This window comes from Hypanus sabinus, chromosome 4 (genome assembly GCF_030144855.1).
Source record: "Hypanus sabinus isolate sHypSab1 chromosome 4, sHypSab1.hap1, whole genome shotgun sequence".
In the NCBI taxonomy this organism is placed as follows: domain Eukaryota; kingdom Metazoa; phylum Chordata; class Chondrichthyes; order Myliobatiformes; family Dasyatidae; genus Hypanus; species Hypanus sabinus.
In genome coordinates, this window is record NC_082709.1 from 74,634,206 (window position 1) to 74,659,665 (window position 25,460).

At 43.4% G+C, this 25,460-nt stretch overlaps 2 protein-coding genes across 6 annotated transcripts in view; one reads left to right on the plus strand and one right to left on the minus strand.

Moving 5' to 3' along the window:
• The window catches only part of rpe (ribulose-5-phosphate-3-epimerase), an 89,677-nt gene that overhangs the window by 62,651 nt on the left and 1,566 nt on the right, over window positions 1-25,460 (plus strand). The window lies entirely within an intron of this gene.
• The window catches only part of kansl1l (KAT8 regulatory NSL complex subunit 1-like), a 99,741-nt gene that overhangs the window by 30,047 nt on the left and 44,234 nt on the right, over window positions 1-25,460 (minus strand). For 3 of the 5 annotated variants that reach the window (XM_059967426.1, XM_059967427.1, XM_059967431.1), the window contains exons 4-6: window positions 22,203-22,397; window positions 21,817-21,929; window positions 19,315-19,501 (exon numbers count right to left, since the gene is read on the minus strand). In XM_059967426.1, coding sequence (XP_059823409.1) covers window positions 19,315-19,501; window positions 21,817-21,929; window positions 22,203-22,397 — 495 coding nt within the window. The remainder of the gene's footprint in view (window positions 1-19,314; window positions 19,502-21,816; window positions 21,930-22,202; window positions 22,398-25,460) is intronic. The other 2 variants (XM_059967428.1, XM_059967430.1) reach the window with 2 other exon arrangements.

The window sequence follows — 25,460 nt, forward strand, 5'->3', positions numbered from 1 at the left end:
GTTTTATCTCCCCTTGTTCAATCCCTTCCCACCTATGTCCATGATACTTCCCATGCTTTACATCTCTTCGAAGATTTCAAGTTCCCTGGCCCCCACCGCCTCATTTTCACCATGGACGTCCAGTCCCTATATACCTCTATCCCCCACCAGGAAGGTCTCCAAGCTCTCCGTTTCTTCCTGGATTCCAGACCCAGCGAGTCACCCTCTACTACCACTCTTCTCCGCCTCATGGAATTAGTCCTCACCCTTAACAATTTCTCCTTTGGCTCCTCCCACTTCCTCCAAACTACAGGTTTGGCATGTGCCATGGGCATCCGCATGGGTCCTAGCTATGCCTGCCTTTTTGTCGGCCACGTGGAGCAATCTATGTTCCAAGCCTAAACTGGTATCTGTCCTCCTCTTTTCTAGCGTTATATCGACGACTGCATTGGAGCTGCTTCCTGCACACATGCTGAGCTCGTCGACTTCATTAACTTCGCATTCAACTTTCACCCCGCCCTCAAATTCACCTGGTCTATTTCCGACACCTCCCTCCCCTTTCTAGATCTCTCTGTTTGTATCTCTGGAGACAGCCTATCCACCGACGTCTACTACAAACCTACTAACTCCCACCCTGTCTCCTGCAAAAATGCTATCCCTTTCTCTCAATTCCTCCGCCTCTGCCGCATCTGCTCTCAGGATGAGGCCTTTCATTCTAGGACAAAGCAGATGTCTTCCTTTTTTAAAGAAAGGGGCTTCCCTTCGTCCACTATCAACTCTGCCCTCCATCGTGTCTCCCGTATTTCACGCACCTCTGCTCTCACCCCATCCCCCCGCCAGCCCACCAGGGATAGAGTCCCCCTGGTCCTCACTCATCACCCTACCAACCTACAGATCCAACGTATAATCCTCCGTAACTTCTGTCACCTCCTACGTGATCCCACCACCAGCCACATCTTCCCCTCCCCACCACTCTCGGCTTTCCGCAGGGATCGCTCCCTACGCGACTCCCTTGTCCATTCATTCCCCCCCATCCCTCCCCACCGACCTCCCTCCGGGCACTCATCCCTGCAAACGGAAGAAGTGCTACACTTGCCCCCACACTTCTTTCCTCACCACCATCCCTGGCCCCAGACAGTCCTTTCAGGTGAGGCACCACTTCACCTGTGAGTCAGCTGAGGTGATATACTGTATCCGGTGCTCCCGATGTGGCCATTTATACATTGAGGAGACCCGCTGCAGACTGGGAGACCGTTTCGCCAAACACCGGCGCTCAGTCCTCCAGCAGTGGCAGGATCTCCCTGCAGCCACACACTTTAATTCCACAGACAACTCCCACTCCGATATGTCTGTCCATGGCCTCCTCTAACGTCACGATGAGGCCACACACAGGTCGATGGAGCAATACCTTATCTCCCGCCTAGGTAGCCTCCTACCTGCCGGCATGAACTTCCAACTCACAGACCTCCGTTGATACCCCTGCCCCCCCTTACCCCCATCCCTTTCTGTTATTTTAGTCTGGTTCTCTTTCTCTCTTTCCCCCCTCACTATAATCTCCCCCCCCACCCTACCTTTCTTTCTCTTTTATTTCCCATAATTCTCCACCTTCCCCCTAGCCCATTTCCCTCCAGCCTATCACTTCCCAGCTCTCTGCTTCATCCCTCCCCCCACTTCTTATCCCCTCTCCACCATCCCATGTTACTTCACCCCTGATGAAGGGTTTCGGCCCAAAACGTCATCACTACCTCCTCCCATAGATGCTGTCTGGCCTGCTGAGTACTGCCAGCATTTTGTGTTTTTGTTTGAATAATCACTTGTTTGTATTTATTTTATTGAGATACAGCACAGAATAGGCCCTTTTGGCCCTTCCAACCAGCAACCCCCAACCCCCAATTTAACCCTAGCCTAACTACGGAACAATTTACAACCTCTCCTTTACTCTCTGTATACTCATGACAGTGTCACCACAGCAGCCTACAGAGAAAAAGTCATCACCTTGACACAGTGGTGTCAAGCAAACAACCTCTCCCTCAATGTCGCAAAAATAAAGGAGCTGGTTGTGGACTTATAGGAGGAATGGAGACAGGCTAACCCCTGGTCTGTACGTACCGGCTGTGTGGTGAAAAAGGCACAACAGTGCCCCTTTCAACTCAGTTGAGGAAGTTTGGTATGGGCCCCCCAATTCTAAGAACTTTCTTTTGGGGCACAATTGTGTGCATCCTGACTGGCTGCATTACTGCATGGTATGGGAACTGTACTTCTCTCAATCACATCTATTCAGGACATTTACAAAGACAGGTGTGTAAGAAGGGCCCCAAGGATTATTGAGGACCCGAGTCACCCCAAACACAAACTGTTCCAGCTGTTACCATCCTGGAAATGGTACCACACCTTAAAAGTGAGGACTAACAAGCTCTGGGACAGCTTCTTCCACCAGGCCATCAGACTGCTTAATTCATGCTGACACAACTGTTTCTATGTTACATTGACTGTCCTGTTCTACATACTATTTATTATAAATTACTATAAATTGCACATTTAGATGGAAATGTAGCGTAAAGATTTTTGCTCATGTATACGAAGAATGAAGTATTAAGGTCCATTCAGATCAATAACCTACTAACTGCTACTTCTTTGGACTATGGGACGTAACTGGAGCACCTGAGAAACCTGAGAAAACTCATGCATTCCATGTGGAGACTGCTTACAGATGACGTTGAATTAAACTTCGACACTCTGAGCTGTAGTAGTATTGTGCTAATCGCTACGCTACCATGGCGACCATAATGAACATCTAATACAGGGGTGGGCAAACTTTTTGACTTGTGGGCCACAAAGGGTTCTAAAATTTGACAGGGGGGCCGGACCAGGAGCAGATGGACGGAGTGTTTTGGTAATACACCTCATAAGAGAAAATAAAATATCATGGGATATGTAGAAAACATGTGCTTTAATTGCAATTGAAAATGAACTAATGCATTACAACAAAATATCTGTCTTTGAAGTCACATGGTATTTAGCTATTTATTGAAATGACTTTTAAAACACTGAAAATTAAATGAATAAAATACAGCTTTTTTAATAGTAACAGTTATTATTATAAAGCACTGAAAATTCTGTTATCCTTCAAGATATTATCATCATCACTCTCCTCCTGACTGTCTTTATTTCAAAAACGGTAGGAGATGCAGGTCCACTTGTCCTGCTCCTTCTTACTCAATTGTCCCGTGCCAAAACTCAAAAACGACCAGCACAAAGACAGAACAGTGACAGCGCGCCAGTATGCGGAGCGCGTTATATGATCTGGAGTGCATTTTTTATTTTGAGAACGTACGTGCACCTGTGCACTACTCATGTCCATCACTTAACAGAAATGACATGTAACATGTAAGGCTTATTGAAAAAAATATTTTCAAATGCATTTTTTACATAACACAACGAAGAAACTTATTTTTAATTTCAGTGGGAACAGTGTTGTTGGTTTCCCTTTTTAGCCAGCGCATCAAAGTCGTGATTTAGTTTTGTTGTGGCGATTCTCAGGATGGATCTGAGGTGTTGGTCAGTTAACTTGGATCTGTTTCTGGCTTTGTTGATGTTCATGACGCTGAACGCCTGTTCACACAAATAGGTCAAGCTGAACAAAGAGTAAAGCGCAAATGTGGAGTAATACGATGCACCTCAACAAAGGTCTATGTATATAGAGTGCATCATCTATTGGGAAAACGCCAGAATTGCGGGGAAAAAACGTTAACAAGGTTTATTAATATAATTTCATCAAGTTCTGTGGGCCGGATTAAAAAGCTTAACGGGCCGCATATGGCCCACGGGCCGTAGTTTGCCCATGCCTGATCTAATAGAACTGCTGTAACCGTAAGATATTTGCCTCAATTTTGATTTCCAAAGAACCTTCTAGAGAGCATCATCTCCAGATCTAACAATTTACCCACTTGGGTATAGTTCATGTAACTATACCTTACTGTCCGAAATGTAAGAATGTATCTGATATTTTCATTGACAATGTTCATTATAAGAATACCACAATCCAGCAAGTTCTTCTCAATCATTTAGATTCAGCTTTAGTTCATGGAACACATACTTTATCTGTGGAGATGGAGCCCTTGCACATAAAGATGCGCTGGCATTGGAGAGGGTTCAGAGGAGGTTCACAAGGATGATTCCGGGAATGAAAGTGTTATCATATGAGGAATGTTTGATGGTTCTGGGCTTGAAGGATGAGGAGCGATCTCATTGAAACCTTTTGAATGTTAAAAGGCTTTGACAGAGTAGATGTGAAAAGAATGTTTCCCATGGTGGGAAAGTCTACAACAAAAGGGCACAGCCTCAGGATAGAGGGGCATGCATTTAAAACAGATGCAGAGAAACTTCTTTAGCCAGAGGGTGGTGAATTTGTGGAGTTTGGTACAACAGGCAGCTGTGAAGGCCAGGTCGTTGGGTGTATTTAAGGCAGAAATTGATAGGTTCTTGATTGGCCATGGCATTGATAACTATGGGGAGAAGGCCAGGGAGTGGGGCTGAGGAGGGGATAAAAGGAGTTGTCATAATTGAATGGCGGTGCAGACTTGATGGGCCAAATGGCCTTATTCTGCTCCCATGTCTTATGGTCTTAGTTTGGGTTATGTCTTCCGTGCATTGATACACACACAAACCTCATCTTACTAACCTGAATCCAGATACAAATGTGACATCTAGATAGGAAATTGATTTACAGCAATCCTATTTCCAATGTATGGTATTGCAATTAAAATGTTGCTGCTTTAGATCGGGCAAGCAATGACATTGCTGGAATGGCTTCAATACATCAAACGGGGCTTCAATACATCAAACGGCTCTTCAAAACTGTATGGTATTGGAGCTTCTATGAGCCATTAGTTAGTGTGCAGTTTGTAGAGTGTTGTTGAGTCTGAAGCCATCTCTAATTTGGTTGAACATATTCATAAGGAAGTAGTAAAAATACATCTATGCAATAGGTGATATTTTTTTCAAGTGGATCAGATCAACTCCAGGGCACTGGAGCTACTTAATGTTATGACTTGTTATGCTTTCTGTTAACTCTAGTATGTTTTATTGTATTTTATATATGTTAATTAATCATTTAAGGGCCTGTAGTGGTGTGCTACACATAGCGCTAAAATAACGACAGAGTCGGTAAACTGCAGTTAAAGAAAGATTTTATTCAAACTTCACAGCCTTGCTTTAAAGCCTCCCTGATCCCGCCCTCCCCGGGCACGGATGCTGTAGGGGCACGTACTCACAATCTCCCGCAGGCTTTTCCCTTTGTTGGTGAAGCAGACCTGGCGCCCTTTTGGGATTGGCCTTTGTGCTGGCACGCTGGCTATCTGTGAGCCAGTTCGAGTGCGCTAGGAAGTGGGTCGCCACATAACCCTCCCCCAGAACCGGCGATACACCCCCCAATGTCCACAGTCTGAGCCGGACCCTGTTTGGGAGGTCGGGCTCTGCGCTGTGGTGCCGGAAACTCGACCAGTTGCGCCAAGTCCACATGGGCCAGTTTGAGTCGGTCCACCGTGAAAACCTCCTGTCTCCCCCCAACATCCAGCACGAATGTGGACCCTTTGTTCCTGACCACCGTAAACGGCCCCTCGTAGGGCCGTTGCAGCGGTGTCCAATGCCCGCCCCTTCGTACAAACACAAACTTACAGTTCTGCAGGTCTTGGGGTATGCAGGTCGGGTTCTGCCCATGCTGTGAAGTGGGTATGGGGGCCAGGTCACCGAGCCTCTCGCGTAGTCTGCCCAGGACTGCTGCAGGTTCTTCCTCTTGCCCCCTTGGGGCTGGTATGAACTCCCCGGGGACGACCAGGCATGCAGATCGTCTTGAGGTGCCGTGCGGATGCCGAGTAGGACCCAGGGAAGCTCGTCCACCCAGTTAGGTCCTCTCAGGCGGGCCATGAGAGCTGACTTTAGGTGACGGTGGAAACGCTCCACCAGGCCGTTTGACTGGGTGGTAGGCAGTGGTGTGGTGCAGCTGTGTCCCCAAAAGGCTGGCCATAGCTGACCACAGGCTGGAGGTGAACTGGGCGCCTCTGTCGGAGGTAATGTGGGCCAGTACACCAAAGCGGGACACCCAGGTGGCGATCAGTGCCTGGGTGCAAGATTCGGAGGTGGTGTCGGTGAGCGGGATCGCCTCTGGCCATCTTGTGAACCGGTCCACGATAGTCAAGAGGTGCCGCGCTCTGTGCGACACTGGCAGGGGGCCCACAATATCCACATGAATGTGGTCGAAACGCCGGTGGGTTGGGTGGAACTGCTGCGGCAGAGCTCTGGTGTGCCGCTGCACTTTGGCCGTCTGGCAGTGCATGCACGTTCTGGCCCATTCACTGACCTGCTTGCGGAGTCCGTGCCAAACGAACCTGCTGGAGACCATCCGGACGGCTGTCCTGATGGAGGGGCGTGCTAAGTTATGAATGGAGTCGAAAACGCGTCGCCGACAAGGTGCTGGGACGACGGGACGGGGCTGGCCAGAGGCGACATCACAGAGTAGGGTCCTCTCACCTGGGCCTATGGGGAGGTCCTGGAGCTGCAAACCGGAGACTGCAGTTCTGTAACTAGGGATCTCCTCATCTGCAGCTGCGCCTCTGCCAGCGCCTCAAAATCTACCCCTTGGGAAAGGGCATGAATGTTAGTGCGAGAGCGCGCGTCCGCCACGACATTGTCCTTACCCAAGACGTACCGGACATCCGTCGTGTATTCAGAGATGTAGGACAGATGGCACTGCTGGCTGGCCTACCTTCTAAGAAGTACCTGAAATGCCGGATTGCCAGGTATAGCGCCAACAGTTCCAGGTCGAAAGCACTGTATTTGAGCTCAGGTGGCCGCAGGTGTTTGCTGAAAAACGCCAGGGGTTGCCAGCGACCCGCAATGAGTTGCTCCAGTACCCCACCGACTGCTGTGTTAGAGGCGTCCACTGTGAGGGCAGTAGGGACGTCCATTCTGGGGTGCACTAGCATCGCAGCGTTTGCCAAGGCTCCTTTCATTTTAATGAAAGCGGCGGTGGACTCCTCGTCCCAGGTAACGTCCTTGCCCGGACCCGACATCAGGGCGAACAGGGGGCGCATGATTCGGGCAGCTGAAGGGAGGAAACGGTGGTAGAAATTCACCATACCTACGAATTCCTGAAGGCCTTTGATCGTGGTGGGTCGGGGGAAATGGCGGACCGCGTCTGCCTTAGCAGGCAGAGGGGTCGCCCCGTCTTTAGTAATCCTGTGGCCCAGGAAGTCAATGGTGTCGAGCCCAAACTGGCATTTGGCCGGGTTGATTGTTAGACCGTACTCACTCAGTCGGGCGTAGAGTTGACAGAGGTGGGACAGATGCTCCTGACGACTGCTGCTGGCTATGAGGATGTCGTCCAAATAGATGAACGCGAAGTCCAGGTCACGTCCATTAACTGCTGGAACGTCTGTGCGGCATTCTTCAGGCCGAACGACATGTGGAGGAACTCGAAAAGGCCGAACGGGGTGATGAGAGCCATTTTGGGGACGTCGTCCGGATGCATTGGGATTTGATGGTATCCCCAGACGAGGTTTACTGCAAAGTCCTGAATGTGCAGCACAGGGTAGCGGTCCAGTGTGGTAGCCTTGTTCAGCCTGCGGTAGTCGCCGCATGGTCTCCAGCCCCATCGCTTTGGGCACCATGTGCAGGGGGGAGGCCCATGGGCTGTCAGACCACCAGATGATCCCCAATTCCTCCATCCTCTTGAACTTCTCCTTCGCCAGTCGGAGCTTGTCCGGCGGAAGCTGCTGAGCACGGGCGTGGAGGGGTGGTCCCTGGGTTGGGATGTGGTGCTGTACGTCGTGTCGGGGCATGGCTGCCGTGAACTGCGGTGCCAGAACCGATGGGAAATCTGTCAGGACTCTGGTGAAGTCGTTGTCGGACAGCATGATGGAGTCGATGTGTAGGGCTGGCAACTGGGCTTCTCCCAGGGAGAACGTCTGAAAGGTCTTGGCCTGGACCAGTCTCTGCCTCGGCAGGTCGACCAGCAGGCTGTGAGCCCGTAAAAAATCCGCACCCAGAAGCGGTTGGGCTACAGCGGCCAGTGTGACCTCCAGCGGCATGAACCTGCTGGAGCCGAACTGTAGCTGCACCATACGGGTGCCATAGGTCCTTACCGTGCTGCCATTCATGGCCCTCAGGGGGGGACCCGGTGCCCTGTTGCGGGTGTCTTAACTCGTCGGAGGTAAGACGCTGATCTTGGCACCGGTGTCAACCAAAAAATGGCGTCCCGACCTCTTGTCCCACACATACAGGAGGCTATCCCGATGGCCAGCCGCCGTAGCCATCAGCGGTGGCTGGCCCTGGCGTTTCCCAGGAACTTGCAAGGGGGGGGGGGCTAAAGCAGCGGGCTTCTGCGTCCCACCACTGGTGGTAGAAGCACCATTGTTCGTTGGTCTCCTCACCCCGCCTCTGGGGTTAGCGGGCTCTGTGGCCGGGCCTGGTCTGGTTTGCTGCTGGGAGCGTGGCCTGGTGATCTGTGCGACGTACGCCCCACTCTCCTTCTTGGCATTCCACAGCAAGTCCGCCCGGGCTGCCACCTTCCGGGGGTCTCTGAAATCCGCGTCGGACAGCAGCAGGCGTATGTCCTCGGGCAGCTGCTCCAGGAATGCCTGCTCAAACATGAGGCAGGGTATGTGTCCGCCGGCCAGAGACAACATCTCATTCATTAAAGCCGAAGGAGGTCTGTCTCCCAAGCCATCCAGGTGCAGTAAATGGGCAGCCCGTGAGAGTCCGAAAGTCCTTATGAGCAGAGCTTTGAATTCCGTATACTTGCCGTCCGCTGGGGGAGACTGTACGAACTCCTCAACCTGGGCCGCTGTGTCCTGGTCGAGGGAGCTCATCACGTAGTAGTAATGTGTGTCCTCTGAGGTTATCTGCTGAACGTGGAATTGGGCTTCTGCTTGCTGGAACCATAGGTGAGGTCGCAGCGTCCAGAAGCTTGGCAGTTTCAATGAAACTGCATGAACAGATGCGGTGTCGTTCATCTCCGGTCCAAAAATCATTTGGACCGTCGGGGTCACCAGTTGTAGCGGTGTGCTACATGCAGCGCTAAAATAACGACACGGAGTCGGTAAACTGCCATTAAAGAAAGATTTTATTCGAACTTCACAGCCTTGCTTTAAAGCCTCCCTGATCCCGCCCTCCCCAGGCATGGTTGCTGTAGGGGCACGTACTCACAATCCCCCACAGGCTTTTCCCTTTGTTGGTGAAGCAGACCTGGTGCCCTTTTGGGACTGGCCTTTGTGCCGGCGCGCTGGCTATTTGTGAGCCGGTTCGAGTGCGCTAGGAAGTGGGTCACCACAGGCCATTCATTAATAGAGCTGTTCAACCTCATATGAGCCTCCCTACCGACAAGGACAATCTACCTGATAATGACATAGCTGCATTAGTAACTCAAGGTTGGTTAAGTCTTATACTCAAAGTTGGTACTGCAATTTTTTCTACCTCTAAATTTTCAGATGTACCGATTCAAATGCTGTATTTGAAATCAATCAACATCTAATAAAACAGCTGTAACCATGAGATTTTCACCTCATTCTTGACTTCTGAAGAACCTACTGGACAACATCATCTCCAGATCTAATGGAACTAAATATTAAGAACCATAGTATACAGTTTGAAAATAAGACAAAGTCTACTCCACTTAAGATCTGGAGTATGAGGAACAGGCATGCCACACTGAATATCTGTTTTTTCAATTATGTAGGTGTTAGTGGTTTCCAGAGTGGGTTCAAAGCTTCCCAGGTCCACAGGAAATGAAGTTTTGATATTAAGGCTTCTGGACAAACCAGATGCTACCTGACATGAATGAACGATTCTGACATGTCTGTCCAAGGCTTCTACTGCCACAACGAGGCCACTCTCAGGTTAGAGGAGCAACACTTCATATGCTGTTTGGGTAGTCTCCAACCTGACAGCATGATTTTTCAACCTAATTTCTCTCGACCCTTCCCATTCTGGCTCCTCCCTTAGTCCTCCTCTTCTTACCTGCCTATCACCTCCTTCTGATTCCCCTCTCCTTCTTCCCTTTCTTCAACAGTCCACTGTCATCTCCTATCAAATTCCTTCTGCTATCTCATTGGCTCTTCACACAACCCTGGAACATCTGGACAGCAAAGATGCAGACATCAGGATGCTCTTTATCAATTACAGCTCAGCATTTAACGCCATCATCCTTACAAAACTAATCAATAAATGTCAAGACCTGGACCTCAGTGCCCCCCTTATGCAATTGAATCCCAGATTTCCTTAAAAATATCTCCTCCATAATCTCCATCAGTACAGGGGGACTGCAGGCTTGCAGCCCTCTGCTGTACTCGCTTTACACCTATGACTACGTGGCTAAGTACAGCTCCAACTCCATATCGTCACAAGTTTGTGATATTGTGTGTGCTATATCAAAGGGGGTGATGAATCAGCATACAGGAAGGAGATTGAAAACTTGGCTGAGTGGTGTAATAACAACAACCTCTTACTCAATTAGACCAAGGATTTGATTGTAGATTTCAGAAGGAAACTGGAGGACCATGAGCCAGTAACCATCGGAGGATCAAAGGTGGAGAGGGTCAGCAACTTTAAATTTTTGGGCGTCACCATCTCAGAGGACCTGTCCTGGATCCATTATATAAATATTATTGAGAAGAAAGCATGACAGCAGAGGCTTGGCAAATTTCTATGGATGTGTGGTGGTAAGCTGCATTACGGCCTGGTATGGGAACACCAATGTCTTTAAGTGTAAAATCCTACAAAAGGTAATGGATTCAGCCCAGTACATATGGGTAAAATCCTCCCAACCATTGAGCACATCTAGATGAAGCGTTGCCGTAGAAAAGCATCATTCAAAGATCCTCACCATCCAGGCCATGCTCTTTTCTCACTGCTGCCATCAGGTAGAAGGTACAGGTGTCTCTGGACTTGCACCACCAGGTTCGAGAACAGTTAATACCCCTCAACCATTGGACTCTTGAACAAAAGGGGATAGCTACACTCATTTAAGGACTCTGCTATATTGCTTTTTCATGCTTGTTATTTATTGATATTTATTTATATCTGCATTTTCAGCTTGTTCACAGTTTATAGTTCAGTTACTGTTCTACAGATTGGTTCTATAGTATGCCAGTAAAAAAAGTAACTCAGCATTTTATGTGGTAACATGTATGCACTCTGATAATAAATTCTACTTTGAACTCTCCACCTATCACTTTCCAGCATCTCACTTCACAACCCCACCTGGCTTCACCCATCAGCTTGTACTCTTTCACCTCCCCCACCTCATTCTGGCTTTTTCCCCCTTCCTTTCCAGTCCTGATGAAGGGTCTTGGCCTGAAATGTCAACTCATTATTCCTTTCCATGGATGTTATCTGACTGCTCAATTCCTCCAGCATTTTGTGTGCATTACTATGCACTAGGAGGAGGCCCCCTTAGAATACATCGTATCAGAGATAGTAGGCTAACTTCCAGAAGGCCACTTGGAATGAAGAGATGTATTACCTGAGATATACAAAATAAATTACCTATTCCAACATCTATGAAGAATATTGTGGAAGTTGTCTGAACTTGTGCCTGCACATTTCATCATTATGTGTTCTAAGCACATAATTCAATCTCGTATCATATTGTACTGATGAACTCAGTGCAAAGAACACAAAGGGCTGTAGACTGCATGAGACTTCATGAAGGTTTCTGACTCCCCCATAGTATTGCTAACACAGAAGATCAAATCTGACAGGATTCCACACCTGTTCTGCTTTATTCAGCAATGGCAACAAACTCTACAGGTCACTATGGACAGGAATCATGATACCTTCAGACAAAAGCTGTCTACTCTGGCATCTCTAATGATAAAAGAATATTACTGTCAGCTGATGACGTGACTTAGGCATTTGTTATACAATCCAGACATGGGAAAAGAATCATAAATTTGTTGTGCAATCCACTTGAGCAACAGCCTCACAGTGAAAATCTTCCTGTCACACTTGTTAAAGTAGATCACCAGCATGTTTAAATAATCCTTCCCCGCCAGACATGCTGGTATGCTACAAATAGCATAACCTTATATGTAAGACTAGAGTCAGCATAAAATAGCAGAGAAACAGGTTCTTCGGTCCAACTAGTCCATGCCAACCACATCTTCCCTGTGAGTCCCAATTTCCCAAGTTTGATCCATACTCTCCAAGCTTCTCCCCTCCACATACCTGTCCAACTGTCTCTTAAATGTCGCATTTGCACCTACTATGGCCACTTCTCCTGGTAACTCATTCCAGGTACTCACTATTCCTGGTGTAAAGAAGTCAGAGTATTAAAGACAGAAACAATCCATTCAGCCCATCTAGTCTGTGTTGAACTGTTTACCACTCAGGTCTCTTTTAAATCTCTCCTCTCTTAGCTTGTACCTATGCCCTGCCCTCTAATTTTGGACCCCAAAACACTGCCAAAAAGTTGATGACAATCCACTCTATCGATGCCTCACATGATTATATAAATTTCTATGAGGTCTCCTTTCATTCTGTGGTCCAAGGAATAAAGATCCAATGTGGCCAACCTCTCCCTATAACACAGGGCTTCTTGTCCAGGCAGCATCATCGAAAATCCCTTCTACATTCTCAAAACTATACACAATATTCCAAGAGCAAACACAAAGAAATCTGCAGATGCTGGAAATTCAAACAACAACAAACACAAAATGCTGGTGGAACACAGCAGGCCAGGCAGCATCTATGGGGAGAAGTGCTGTCGACGTTTCGGGTCGAAACCTGATGAAGGGTACAACTGGAGGCTGACATGCTGGTTTCTCACAGTTGGCAGTAATCATAATACACATATTCAAAGTTGATGAATTTTATTTACTTAAAAAGGAGAGGAAAAAGTGCTGAAAGCCCTTCACAGACGATTCAGACAAAGAACCCAAATCATTTCAGGAGCAGAACCTGAATACTACCTTTTTCTCCCACTTTCTTTTGCAGGTAATGACTAACTGGGTGAAATACAGGCGCAAATGGCCTTCTCTAAATCTGTAGGACATTTTCTTTTGAAGTTTATGTTTTGGCTGCCAACTTCAGAAAGTCCAGTTTCTAAAGGACCAGTACAGCAAATGTACCATGGGATCAAAGCAGTTGCAATATTTTGTTACAAATTTCATAACACTGAGCAGCATGGTAGTGTAATGCTATTACAGCACCAGTGACCCCAGTTCACTTACACGCTGTCTAGAAGGAGTTTGTATGTACTCCGCATGACCATTTGGGTTTCCTCTGGGTGCTCCACTTTTCTCCCATATTCCAAAGATGTATGGGTTAGTAGGCTAATTGGGTGGCAAGAAGCTTGTTGGGCCAGAAGGGCTTGTTACTGCACCATATCACTAAAGAAATTAATAAATACTGGCAATCACTTTTGTGGTGGAAATAAAGAAATAAATTGGAACTCCAAATTACTTTGATTGGTGCTTTTCTAACTCAAGACTCAACAGTGAATTTTGTTAGCTCTGCAGTGAGATGCTTTCCAAATACAATATAGTAAAATAGCCATTAGAAGTTACCAGGCCAGCAATGGGCTCATATGTTTCTCATTGAGGAAACAGGCTTTGATACTAGATAAATATCTTTATGAAAAGAACTTTAAGCAATACTCTGCCATGTTGATTTATGTTAAACACAAGAGGGATTTTAATTTGCTATTCTGGTGTAGCTCCATTTCCTCTGATTCACTGTACCTTCTCAGGATTATATTAAAATAATGCAAAAAGTAATGCTCAGTGGCACATTTAGTGCTCTGCCACCAAGAAATTAAACTCCTTCCAGATGTGGATGTAGGTTACATTTAATTTATATGAAATTCAAACCACTGAGATGGGGCAGGAAGAGGTTATAATCATGAACAAAGGTTATTCCCTATGGTGAAGTATAAAAAACTGTGGATATGAACTCCATTCAGAGACGAAGTTACATACTGAACTCTTGCCCCATATCCCCAAATGACAATTATGACTGCGCTTCAAAACACGTTCACTCATTGTGAAAGAATACAGCATACAGAGAATGTGAAAGTCAGTACTATCTCCTTATCACACCACTGAAAGTGAACATATCCATGTATTGCCTCATCTTTCTAAAGTTTTCATGCACAGGATATGATTCTGCTAAAAATCAATGACAATGAGTCATACCCCGATGGTTAATATTGCCTTTCTGTAGCAGCTGCCATCAAATAAGCAAGCAACACAAGCCTGTACTCTAGTTATATTGCCACCAGCTCATTTTCAAATAGGAGCTTACTCATGACATCAATCAGAGCCCTGATCAGTTACATATGAGTTAGGCTGTATATATATATAGTATCTCTAAACAAGCCAGCACTAGTACACAGATATCCATTAGTTTCCAAACTACACTTCAGTACACAACCTCAACAAAAATTCTAAAGTTGCTTGTTTTATATCATTTATCCACCAGAAATAACCCAAATATAAATTAAAATGGGAAAATTGTAAAATTACCATTTAAGACATGACGATTACCCACCTCCCAGTTGCAACCTACTCTGTACATTCAACATAAAAATCATACAGTTAGGCTCAGAGAACAACAAATGTCATGACATATGTCAGTGATAATAAACCTAATTCTGATTCTGAGCCTTCCAGTCCAGAAGGGAGCATTTGGCTTATTTCATCCATGCTGACTGTAATGCTCACTGACACTAATCCCATTTACCGTCATTGAGCCTGTACTTGTCTACTCCTTTCCTACCCTAGTACTTGTCCAAATGTCTTTAAGTGCTACTTTTGTACCTGTCTCTATCGGGTCCCCTGGCAGCTCACACCAGATACCCACACACACTATATGACAAACGTATCCCTCTGATCACCTATAAAATTTTCACCCTAACCCTCGAGTTGCAGATTTCACATCAGAGGAAGAAGACCATCTATGCCCCTCAATTTTACAAATTTCTGCAAGGTCATCCCTTAGTTTCCTACATTCCAGCCTCTTCAAATTTCCTTATGTAAAACCCTCCATTCCAGGCAACATCCTGTTGAATCATGCTTACACGGGCACCTCACGAACAGTTATAAAGAACCCCTGCCACTTCTCAGCTTCTTTTGTGCTATGCCTCCATTCCCAGCATCCCCATATGTCAGCAGATTATTCAACTACAGAGGAGATGAAGGCTGAATTGTCACCCAGCATCATGCTGTAGTGCCAGAATGTCACTCCACTCTTTAAGAAGGGTGTAAGGCAAAAGAAAGTAAATTATAGGCCAGTTAGCCTAACCTCAGTGGTTGGGATGCCATTTACTTGAATTTTCAGAAGGCGATTGATAAGATGCCACACATAAGCCCGCTTAACAAGATAAGATCCTATGGCATTACAGGAAAGATACCAGCATGGATAGTGGAATGGCTGATGGGCAGGAGGCAGCAAGTGGGAATAAAAAGGGCCTTGGAGTTCCTTAGAGTGCAGTATTGGACCACTAATTTTCACATTGGCAATGATTTAGACAATGGAATTGATAGCTTTGTGGCAAAGTTTGTGGATGATACAAAGATAGGTGGAGAGAGTAGGTAGTGCAGAGAAAGCAATGCAATTGCAGCAGGATTTAGACAATGTAGAAGAGAGGGCAAAAAAGTGGCAGATGGAATACAGTGTTGGAAAATGTATAATAATGCCTTTTGGTAAAAGAAACAATAATGTGAATTTACCTAAATGGGGAGAAGGTTCAAACATCAGAGGTGCAGAGAGACTTGGGAGTCCTTGTGCAAGACTCCCAGAAGGTTAATTTACAGGTTGAGTCTGTGCTAAAGAAGGCAAATGCAATGTTGGCATTTATTTAAAGGGGAATAGAATATAAAAGCAAAGAGATAATGCTGAGCCCCTGTAAGACACTAGTCAGGCCGCATTTGGAGTACTGTCAAGTTTTGGGCCCCATATCTCAGAAAGGATGTGTCCTCATTGGAGAGAGTCCAGGGGAGGTTCACAAGGATGATTCCAGGAATGAAGAGGCTAACGCATGAGGAGCATTTAACAGCTTTGGGCCTATACTCACCGGAATTTAGAAGAATGCGGGATGGGGGGGGGAGGGGGGGGGAGATTTCATTGAAACCTACCGAAGTTTGAAAAGACGAGTTAGGGTGGATGTGGAGAGGATGTTTCTTATGTTGGGAACTATCCAGAACTGGAGGGCACAGCCGCAAAGTTGAGGGGCAACCTTGTAGAACAGAGGTAAGGTGAATTTTTTTAGCCAGGGAGTAGTAAATCTGTGAAATGCTCTGCCACAGACGGTGGTGGAAGCCATTCATGTGTATATTTAAGGTGGAATTTGATAGTTGCCTGATCAGTGAGGGCATTATAGGATATGGTGAGATGGTGTATGCAGTTGAGTGGGATCTGAAATCAGACGTGATGGAATGGCGGAGCAGTTGCTATGAGCTGAGTGGCCTAATTCTGCCTATCTCTTGTGGTCTTAAGATTTTATACACATTTGTAAGATCATTCCTGATTCTCCTAGGCTCTCATGAAAGCACCTCCCAGTGTTAGAGACAAAACAAACAAACATCTGAAATGCTAATCCATTCTGTCCCTCTGTAACTGCTGTGTTACTTCCAGTAGTATTTTTACTTCACATTTCCAGCACCCAGTTTTTTTTAAATTTTCACTTCAGAGGTGACTATGGATTCATTATTTTTTTTGTTCTACATGGTATACAGTGAACAAGTTCACTGATCCAGAGAAAACACAATGTCCCAATAGTTCTAAAATAATATAGCACATTAAACATCGCAACAGTGGCAAACTTAATACCTTGGTGGCTATATTTCTACTCACTTTTGACTATCCATGAATTGTGACAACAGCATCTTTCTAGGAGAATGAGGGAAGTCAAGAAATCCTTTCTGATGTATTTAACATTTAATAGGCTTTTGAATGAATCACCAGTTGGAATCACCAGATGGAATGTTCAGAATACCTTCATGGAGAAGGTAAGGGGTACAATGGGAGTCTATGCAAATGTTAAATATTGTGAACAAGGATACACTGTTGGGAGTTCCCACTCCTAATAATTGCTGCTTTGATACTAAAGATGTAAAAAGGGTAATTTTAATATAAGGCCTATTAAAATATTCTGTTGAACCTGAATTATCTGTATTTCCTTCCCTAACTGATTAAAGCGGTTGAGAAATTTACATTATGCAATAGATGTAATTATTCAAGTAAATTGGGCTGCCTCAAAAGAAACTAGATTTTAAGTCCATACTATACAGTGGAAGAACAGTTGTTGCTGAGTGTCATCAAGTCATCGTTGGCTCATGGCGACCCTATGGATAGTGTAGTTGTTCACCGTGTTTTCATGGCAAGATATGGAAGTAGATTGCCAGGCCTTTCTTCCACGCAGATATTGCAGCTACCCAGGTTGGGACCCAACCGGATTTGAACTCTGGACCATATATCTCCAAGTCTAGTACTGATGCAACTACACCACCAACTGGCTCGGATGAACAGCACATTCTCCATTTTGATGATGCTTCAAGAAACAAGGTATTGATTCCATAGTCTTCCAAAAGACACCACCAGGTGGTCACCGATCTAGTTCAATCCCATCTTTCAGTATTTGGCCCATACCCTCCTATGATTGGATGATTCAGGAGCATGCATAGACATTTCATAACTGCTGTTAGTGACTCTGTTCCCACTAAACTCTTCATTACATCTTTCCAGGTACTCACTACTCTGGGTGAAAATTCCTTTCAAATCCCTTTTAAATTTCTTACCGTTAACCTAAGTTCAAGTCCTCTAGTTCTACTAGCTCTGATAATTTGTTTATATTTAGTTAATAAGCACATAACAGGTCCTTCTGGCCCAATGAGCATGTCTCATGCAACTCCATCCATCTGATCAATCAACCTACTAAGTCATAGGTCTTTGGAATGTGGGAGGAAATGGGAGCACCCAGAGGAAATCCACACTGATACAAGGAGAACATGCAAACTCCTTATAGCCAGTGACTGGACACTGGCACTGTAATAGCACATCACTAATTACTACACTACCATGCCACCTGAGATTCCTGCACTCTTCCCCATCTACATCCCTCAATTTTATATTATTTCCCTTAACTTCCTGCTCCATCCCAGGCAACATCCTGATGAATCTCTTTGGCACTGTCTTCAGCACTACCACATCCTTCATGTCATGTGGTGCACACAGTAGTCCAACAGAGATCTGACCTCTGTTTTATAAAGTTGAAGCATCAACCACCCCCCCTCCCCACAACCACTCTGTCCCATTGTCCCAACCAATGGTGGCCAGCATCTCACGTGATTTTATTACCAGGCTGTCTACTTGCACTGTAACCTTCAAGGATCTTTAGACTTGCACACCACAGTCCCTCTGTTCCTCAATACTCACCAGGACATGACCATTCTTGGTGTATGTCCTAACTTCGTTAGTACTCCCAAAGTGCAATACCTCCTCACACTGATCTAGAATAAACACCACCTGCCAATTCTCAGACCATAGCACCAACATATTGCTATCACCTCACATCTATTCATCATACTGTCAACAATTCCATCAATCGTCATATCACCTGTGAACTTATTAATTTTACCATCTACATCCATATATATAAAATGTACAAGTAAAATAAATACTTGACAGGCTGGCTGCAATGCTGCTAACTGACAGCAGACATCCGCTCCACCCAGGACAGCCCAAGCTCCTTACAAGAAGCATTATTCAGGAGTAGTGAGTGATTTTACTGAGTGTGGATAAGTGTAAACAAGTGAGGCTTTCAATGAGAAAGACTGGGCAGAATTTTTAAGTTTCAAAGTTTAAAGTAAATTTATTATTGAAGTACCAACAGTATATGTCACCATATACTACCCTGAGATTAATTTTCTTGCAGGCGTTCACAATAGAACAAAGAAATATAATAGAAACAATGAAAAACTATACACAAAAACTGACAAACTACAAATACAAAAAAGTATTAATGATAATAATTAAGTAAATTTGATAAATAGTTTCTGAAAAAACAGAGAAGTTTGAAAGATGAAGAATGACATGGTGATTATAGGTCCCAGGTTTGTTGCAAATGATTCCTGCCTATGTCCCAATTAAAATGTGTATTGCTCTTGTACCTACAGAGTGTGGCCAACTTCTGAAAACTATCTATAATTTATTTTTTGACACCAAAACAGGAGGAATTCCAATTCTAGGGTTGTTTTCATAAATATAAAATTCCTATTAAAAATATTGAAGTTTTGACCACAAATCAATTTTTTTCTGCTATGTTTAAGTAGTTCAGCTTACCTTTCTACTCACGTTAGAAACAGAAAAGAAAAGTCTCCGTTTATTGTGCGCTCGGAGAGGCCTAACTCTTGCTGATGTGTCATGTGGAGAAAGTTGTTGCTCAGTCTTCCTTAGCTGCCTTTTCTTGAACAGAATTTCCTCAGAACTGGGACTCTTTGAAGAATTAGGTTTACCATCACCTAAAATGCTAAAAGCCACAGTTATTTTTGAGCATTGTAATTTATACACAAGAGATTATTTTATTTCTATACTTTAAAAAGATACAATTAATGCAAAAGCTACTTACATCAATTACAGCAGTGATTGTTTTCACTCTATTTATGATGAATGATAAAACTACACCATGGCTCTAATAGGTACAAATTTGAAAGTAAGCATATTTACACACAGCAGGACTGAATTGATGAGGTCAGGTTTAACATTTTGCAATATTTGAAAACAAGCAATCTCAATAAGTGAAATTTTATAAATGATGCATGATTTGCTTTCATTTCCATGATCAGGAGATCCTGATCTGCAATGTTATACAAGTTTCATTGTCAGCTTGTTTCCTTTATGCTTACTGAAATAGACACTGTAGTGTGTATACAATTCATGTTGCATCAGAATTTGTTACAATGAAAAGATTAAAAATCTCCCAAGTACATTCTTATAAACATAAGCTAATGCATACAAATGATCAGTTTGTCTTCAAACCTTAGCTTTCATAATATTAAAACAAATGAAGAGGAATTTAAAGTGCAACCCTGAATCTCTGGATGTTTAAATGATACTTATTTGTAGATTTGGGTGCTAAGTAACAAGGTTCCTAAGAAGTTTCTACATGATGCCATTGAATAATTTGTTAGAGAGGCTGGTGCAAACGTCACCATAACTTAAGCTGAGAAAACTCCAACTCACTCTTGTTCTAGAAAAGATGTAATTAAATGCAGCAGTCTTATTAGCTAAAACTTGAATGTGTTCACTGGCCTTTCTGGGTTCAGAAACATGCTGTACTGACTGTAGCCTAGGGCCATGACTCATAGGCCTGGATTTTGCGGTTAGCAGTGAAGCAAAGATGGTAGCATCTGAGTGCAAAGATTTCTAGTTAAAAAGAATTGGTAATCTCTGTGGCAAAGCTTCTCCTGCAAAACTGCTCAGCTTCAAAGTAGGAACCTTCCAATTCAGCAACTGCTAAGTTATTAAACTAATTGACAGGTTAACCATTTTAACTAATTCCTATAAACAAATAATTATTTTCCAAAGTAAATGAAGAATTTACAATCTACATTCATAAAGATGTTTTACCAGGCCAGAGAAATTATAGTTAGTATATTATTAAAAGCTCTCAAATCTAATGCAATAATACATAACATTTTACAGTATTTTACAGACTTTCTTGTGAACACCTGAAATTCTTGTTAAGTGTGCTCCTTGCAGATACCTCAAAGCTGACAATGTAATAATGGTGAATTGGGGACAGAATATGATGCACAGTGATAATCAATTTTAAGATAAGTGAAGCTGAGATGCATTTCATTATTCTACTTACCTGGGAAACTGACCAAAACACATTCTAACTTCTACTCCAATTCACTTCACATGTCAAACTTAAATTAGGTTCATGATAATTTTTCTTTCAGTCTTATCACCCAGAAACTGAGCAACAGCTGGATGATCTAAGTGCATTAATTATTATTGTTGTCTTTTGAACTCTTTGCCTTTCAGAAGCTATCGTGATTGAAAGTAAATTAAACAGTTCAAATACTTGCTAAATGTGATTAGATTTACGATAGGTATACAATGATTTCTATTGTCACAGTTTACATTTTGAACTGGATTATGGATATATAGTTTAAGGAAGATGTACTAATTATGATGACAAATCTAATCACAGCACTACAATCTCAGGACCAACGTAGCAGTCTCTAAAGACACCATCATAACTCAGAAGAACTTGAATTCAAGGAGATCAAAAAGAACTAGACAGTATAAATTTATTTATGTACCTTTTCAATGCATTTTATACCTCCAACTCAGATACCATTTAAAATCAGAGTTGCACTTGATCATTGCTAGTCATAGTCACAGAACACTACAACACTACTTGATGACCCTTTAGCCTGCCCATCAAGTCTGTGCCAAACTATCATAGTGACTAATCCCATCAATCTGCATTTGGATTATAGCCCTCCATACCCCTCCCATCCATGTACCTATCTAAATTTGGATTTGGATTATAGCCCTCCATACCCCTCCCATCCATGTACCTATCTAAATTTCTCCTAAATATTGAAATCAAACATGCATCAACCACTTCCACTGGCAGTTTGTTCCCCTTAAACATTTCAACCTTCACTCTTAACCCATGAGCTCTAGTTTTAGTCATACTACATTGACAACCATAATCAATTTGAGACTGGAAGTATTTATTAATCATCTGTGATACCTATTCTTACATAGGAAAAGTAAAATAAATCATTAATATGAGAGATAAAAAGATGAAAAAAACACATGTCCTACCTGCAGACGGGGGCCTCAAGACGGCTGCATGCCTTACAGGATACAGGAGAAGAAGCAGGAGATAAATTGAGTGGAGGAATCAAACTGTTGACTGATTCTGTTAGCTGTGCACTCTGTAGGCAATTAATAAACAATCCTTTCAACTTCTGCCTCTAAGAGCACAATTCGGTGAATCTGAAGCAAATATCTAAACAGCAGTTTTCTAGGTTGAACAAGCCTTAACATACATCTTGAACCAGATACAATTTTTACAAAACATTTTCTTGACCTCACTTATTCAATATGTTTTTGCATAAACAGACTGGGACAAATTATAACAGAACACTCCTGGCAGTGCATGTAATCAAATGGCACCAGTTTTAAACTTTTAGACATTTTCTTTCTACCTGCTTATCTATATTCTTTAGAAGAAGTGAAGGGCTGCTTGGTGACATTTCCAGATTGGAATCCAGGGCTGAATACGTTATCTCTGCAGGAGTTTTATTATCTGCTGCGACTAATGGAACAGCTGCTTCCGTCAACTGCATCTGCTGTTTGAGAAGGCCTTTGGAAGGCTGAGAATCATCCAGGACTACCATTCCCTAGACAACAATTACAAAAAAAAAGCGGGTGTTAGAAAGCATTTGGCTTATCAAATGTCTTCAACAGCCAGTAGACTGAACTTCAGGTTATTTTCAAGGCGACACAAATTAAATACTATAGTTTCCATTGCCTAGTTGATCTTCTGGAAATGAGATCCCAGCCAATGGATTACGGTTGCAAGGAAAGGTTTGTGAACCTTTTGCAATTACCTGGTTTTCTGCATGATTTACTCATAAAATGAGGTCTGATCTTCATCTAAGTCACAATAGTAGACATATACAATCTGCCTAAACTAATAACACATAAATAATTGTAATTCTTGTCAATACTGAGTTCACCATTTAAACAACGACAATCTAGGTTCAAAAAGTATGTGACCCTCTGGGGTACTGCCTTCTACAAAAGCTATTTGGAGTCTGGTACTCCAATCAATGAGATGAGATTGGAGGTGTGGGTTGTAGAAGTGCCTTTCTCTTTAAGAAAGACATACTAAGTCAGGTTACTGTCAGTCTGCTCTTCTCAAGAAAGATCTGTTTATGTGCACCATGCCTTGAACAAAACAACTTTCAGAGGGTCTTAGAAGAAGAATTTTAGAGATGCATGAAGCTGAAGGAGATGAAAAAGAACGCAATGGTAATCTGCAGAAATTTCTAGAGCTTGCTAAAGTCTCTGTTCATGTGGCCACTATAAGAAAAACACTGAAGAAGAATGGTGTTCATGGAAGGCCACCATGGAGGAAACCACTGCTCTCCAAAACAAAAAAACACTGCTGTACGTCTCAAGCTTGCAAAAGACCACCTGGATGTTCCACAATGCTTCTGGGACAATGTTCTATAGACAAGTAAGACAAAAGTTGAACTTCTTAGCAGAAATGCACACCATTATGTTTGGAGGAAATAGGGCACTGTACACCAACACCAACACCAAAATCTCATCCCAACTGTGAAGCATGATGGAAGAAGCACAGGGTTTAGAGCTGCTTTGCTGCTTTGGGGCCTGGGCAGCTTGTAATGGTTGAGGGAACAATTAATTCAAAATTGTATCAAGACATTTTACAGGAGAATGTCAAGGCAGCAGTCCTTAACCTGAAGGTTAATAGAAGTTGGATGATGAAACAAGATGATGATCTGAAACACAAGAGTAAATCAAGAAAAGAATGGTTTAAAAAGAAAAAAAAAACATGTTTTGGAATGGCCATATCAGAGTCATGACCTTAACCCAAATAAGATGCTGCAGCATGACCTAAAGAGGGCTGTTAATGCAAAGTATCCCAGAAATATTGATGAACTGAAACTGTTTTGTATGGAGGAATGATCTAAAATTCCACCTCGCCATTGTGCAAGTCTGATCAGCAGCTACAGGAAATGTTTGCTGAAGGTTATTGCTGATAAAGGAGACTCTACCAGTTATTAAATATAAGGGTTCACACATTTTTTCCAGCCTGGACTGTAACAATGTGTTCAATAAAGATGTGAAAAGTACAATTGTTTGTGTTTTATAGTCTAGACAGATAATGTTTGTTTAAAAACGTGACTTAGATGAAGATCAGACTGTGGCGACCCATTTCCTGGCACATCCGAGACCATATTTTATGTGTAATGAATGCAGAAAACCAGGTAATTGCAAAGGGTTCACAACTTTTTTTGTGACTGTAGGACAAACATGTCCCACCTTATCCTCATCAAAAATCTGCTTTCCAATGGGATTAATGGATCACCAAAATAACCCCAACACACTGCTAGGCAGATTCTCAAGTTCCTCTTTGAGTAAACTGATATTCTTCAGAATACTCAACTTACACAAACAAAATGTGAATCACCCTTTATGTTGATGGCTGCTGACTTACATTGGCTCTTAGGTAAGTAATGGTTCGATATTAAAGTTCTCACCCATGTTTTCAAGTTCCTATCCTAACTCTATTCTCCTCAAGCCTGAGACTGGAGATGACTACACTTTTCAGTTCTGGCCTTAAGTTTATTCCCCACCTCAATTGCTTCATCCATACTGCAGGGTGCAATATCCAAATGCTCTGGAATGCTTTTATATCTTCCATTCTTTAAACCATCCTCTCTAGCCAAGGTTTTGGCAATAACCCATAATATCACATATGTGGTTCGACAAAATCGGTTTCAATAATGCTCATCTGAACCTTTGACATAGTGAGAGTTAGAAATCAAAACTGTTCATGAAGTAACTTGGTGGTACAGTTTGTCTGGTTAATTTAAATTGACAAATGAGAATTCCACATGGTAAATAGTTACTCAACCTCTGAACAGTCAGCATCCAACTTCTTAAGAGAGGTAAGTGGCATACAGCCACACTACAGTGAATGGATCAGTGTCCCCACCTTATGCTGCCAAATGTCGGTAATGATCAGTAGTTGCATTTATATCCTATGGACAAGGAGTTCCCAGTGTGAATCATAAGCTGATGCTGATTGTCCCTGCCCTTTGTACACACCACCTTTTTCCTGATGGTGGCATGGTGCATAGTGATTAGCATAATGCTATTACAATGCCAGTGACCTGGGTTAAATCCCATCACTGTCTACAAGGAGTTTGTGGGTTTCAACCAGGTACTCCCGCTCCCTCTCCTAATCCAAAGACATATGGGTTACTAGTTTACTTGATCAATGGATGTAATTGGGTGGAGCAAGCTCATTGGGCCACAAACACCTGTGTGCAACTCTAAATAATAAAATTGCTTCATCAATGAAAGTACGATGAATTTATTTTGGAAGAAGAACACTGCTGAAATAGATTTAAAACAAAGTACTTGGCAATCTTATGTCAAAAATGAAAATAAAATGCAGTGAGAAAAAAATTTAGAAATCCCACTTTATCATATTGCGCAAGGACCTTTTGTCAAATCATTTGGAAATAATTGACAATAACACGATGACTAATGTGGGATATTTCTACAGTAATACTATAGAAAGTAATCTTCCAAGGCTAAAGGTGAGGCAAGGACAAAGTGAAAGAAGCTTCATTTTACATCTAGCCGTTGTGCCTAGTGGAGTCAATAACATTGCACAGCATTTGAATTTAATAAAGAGACAAAAT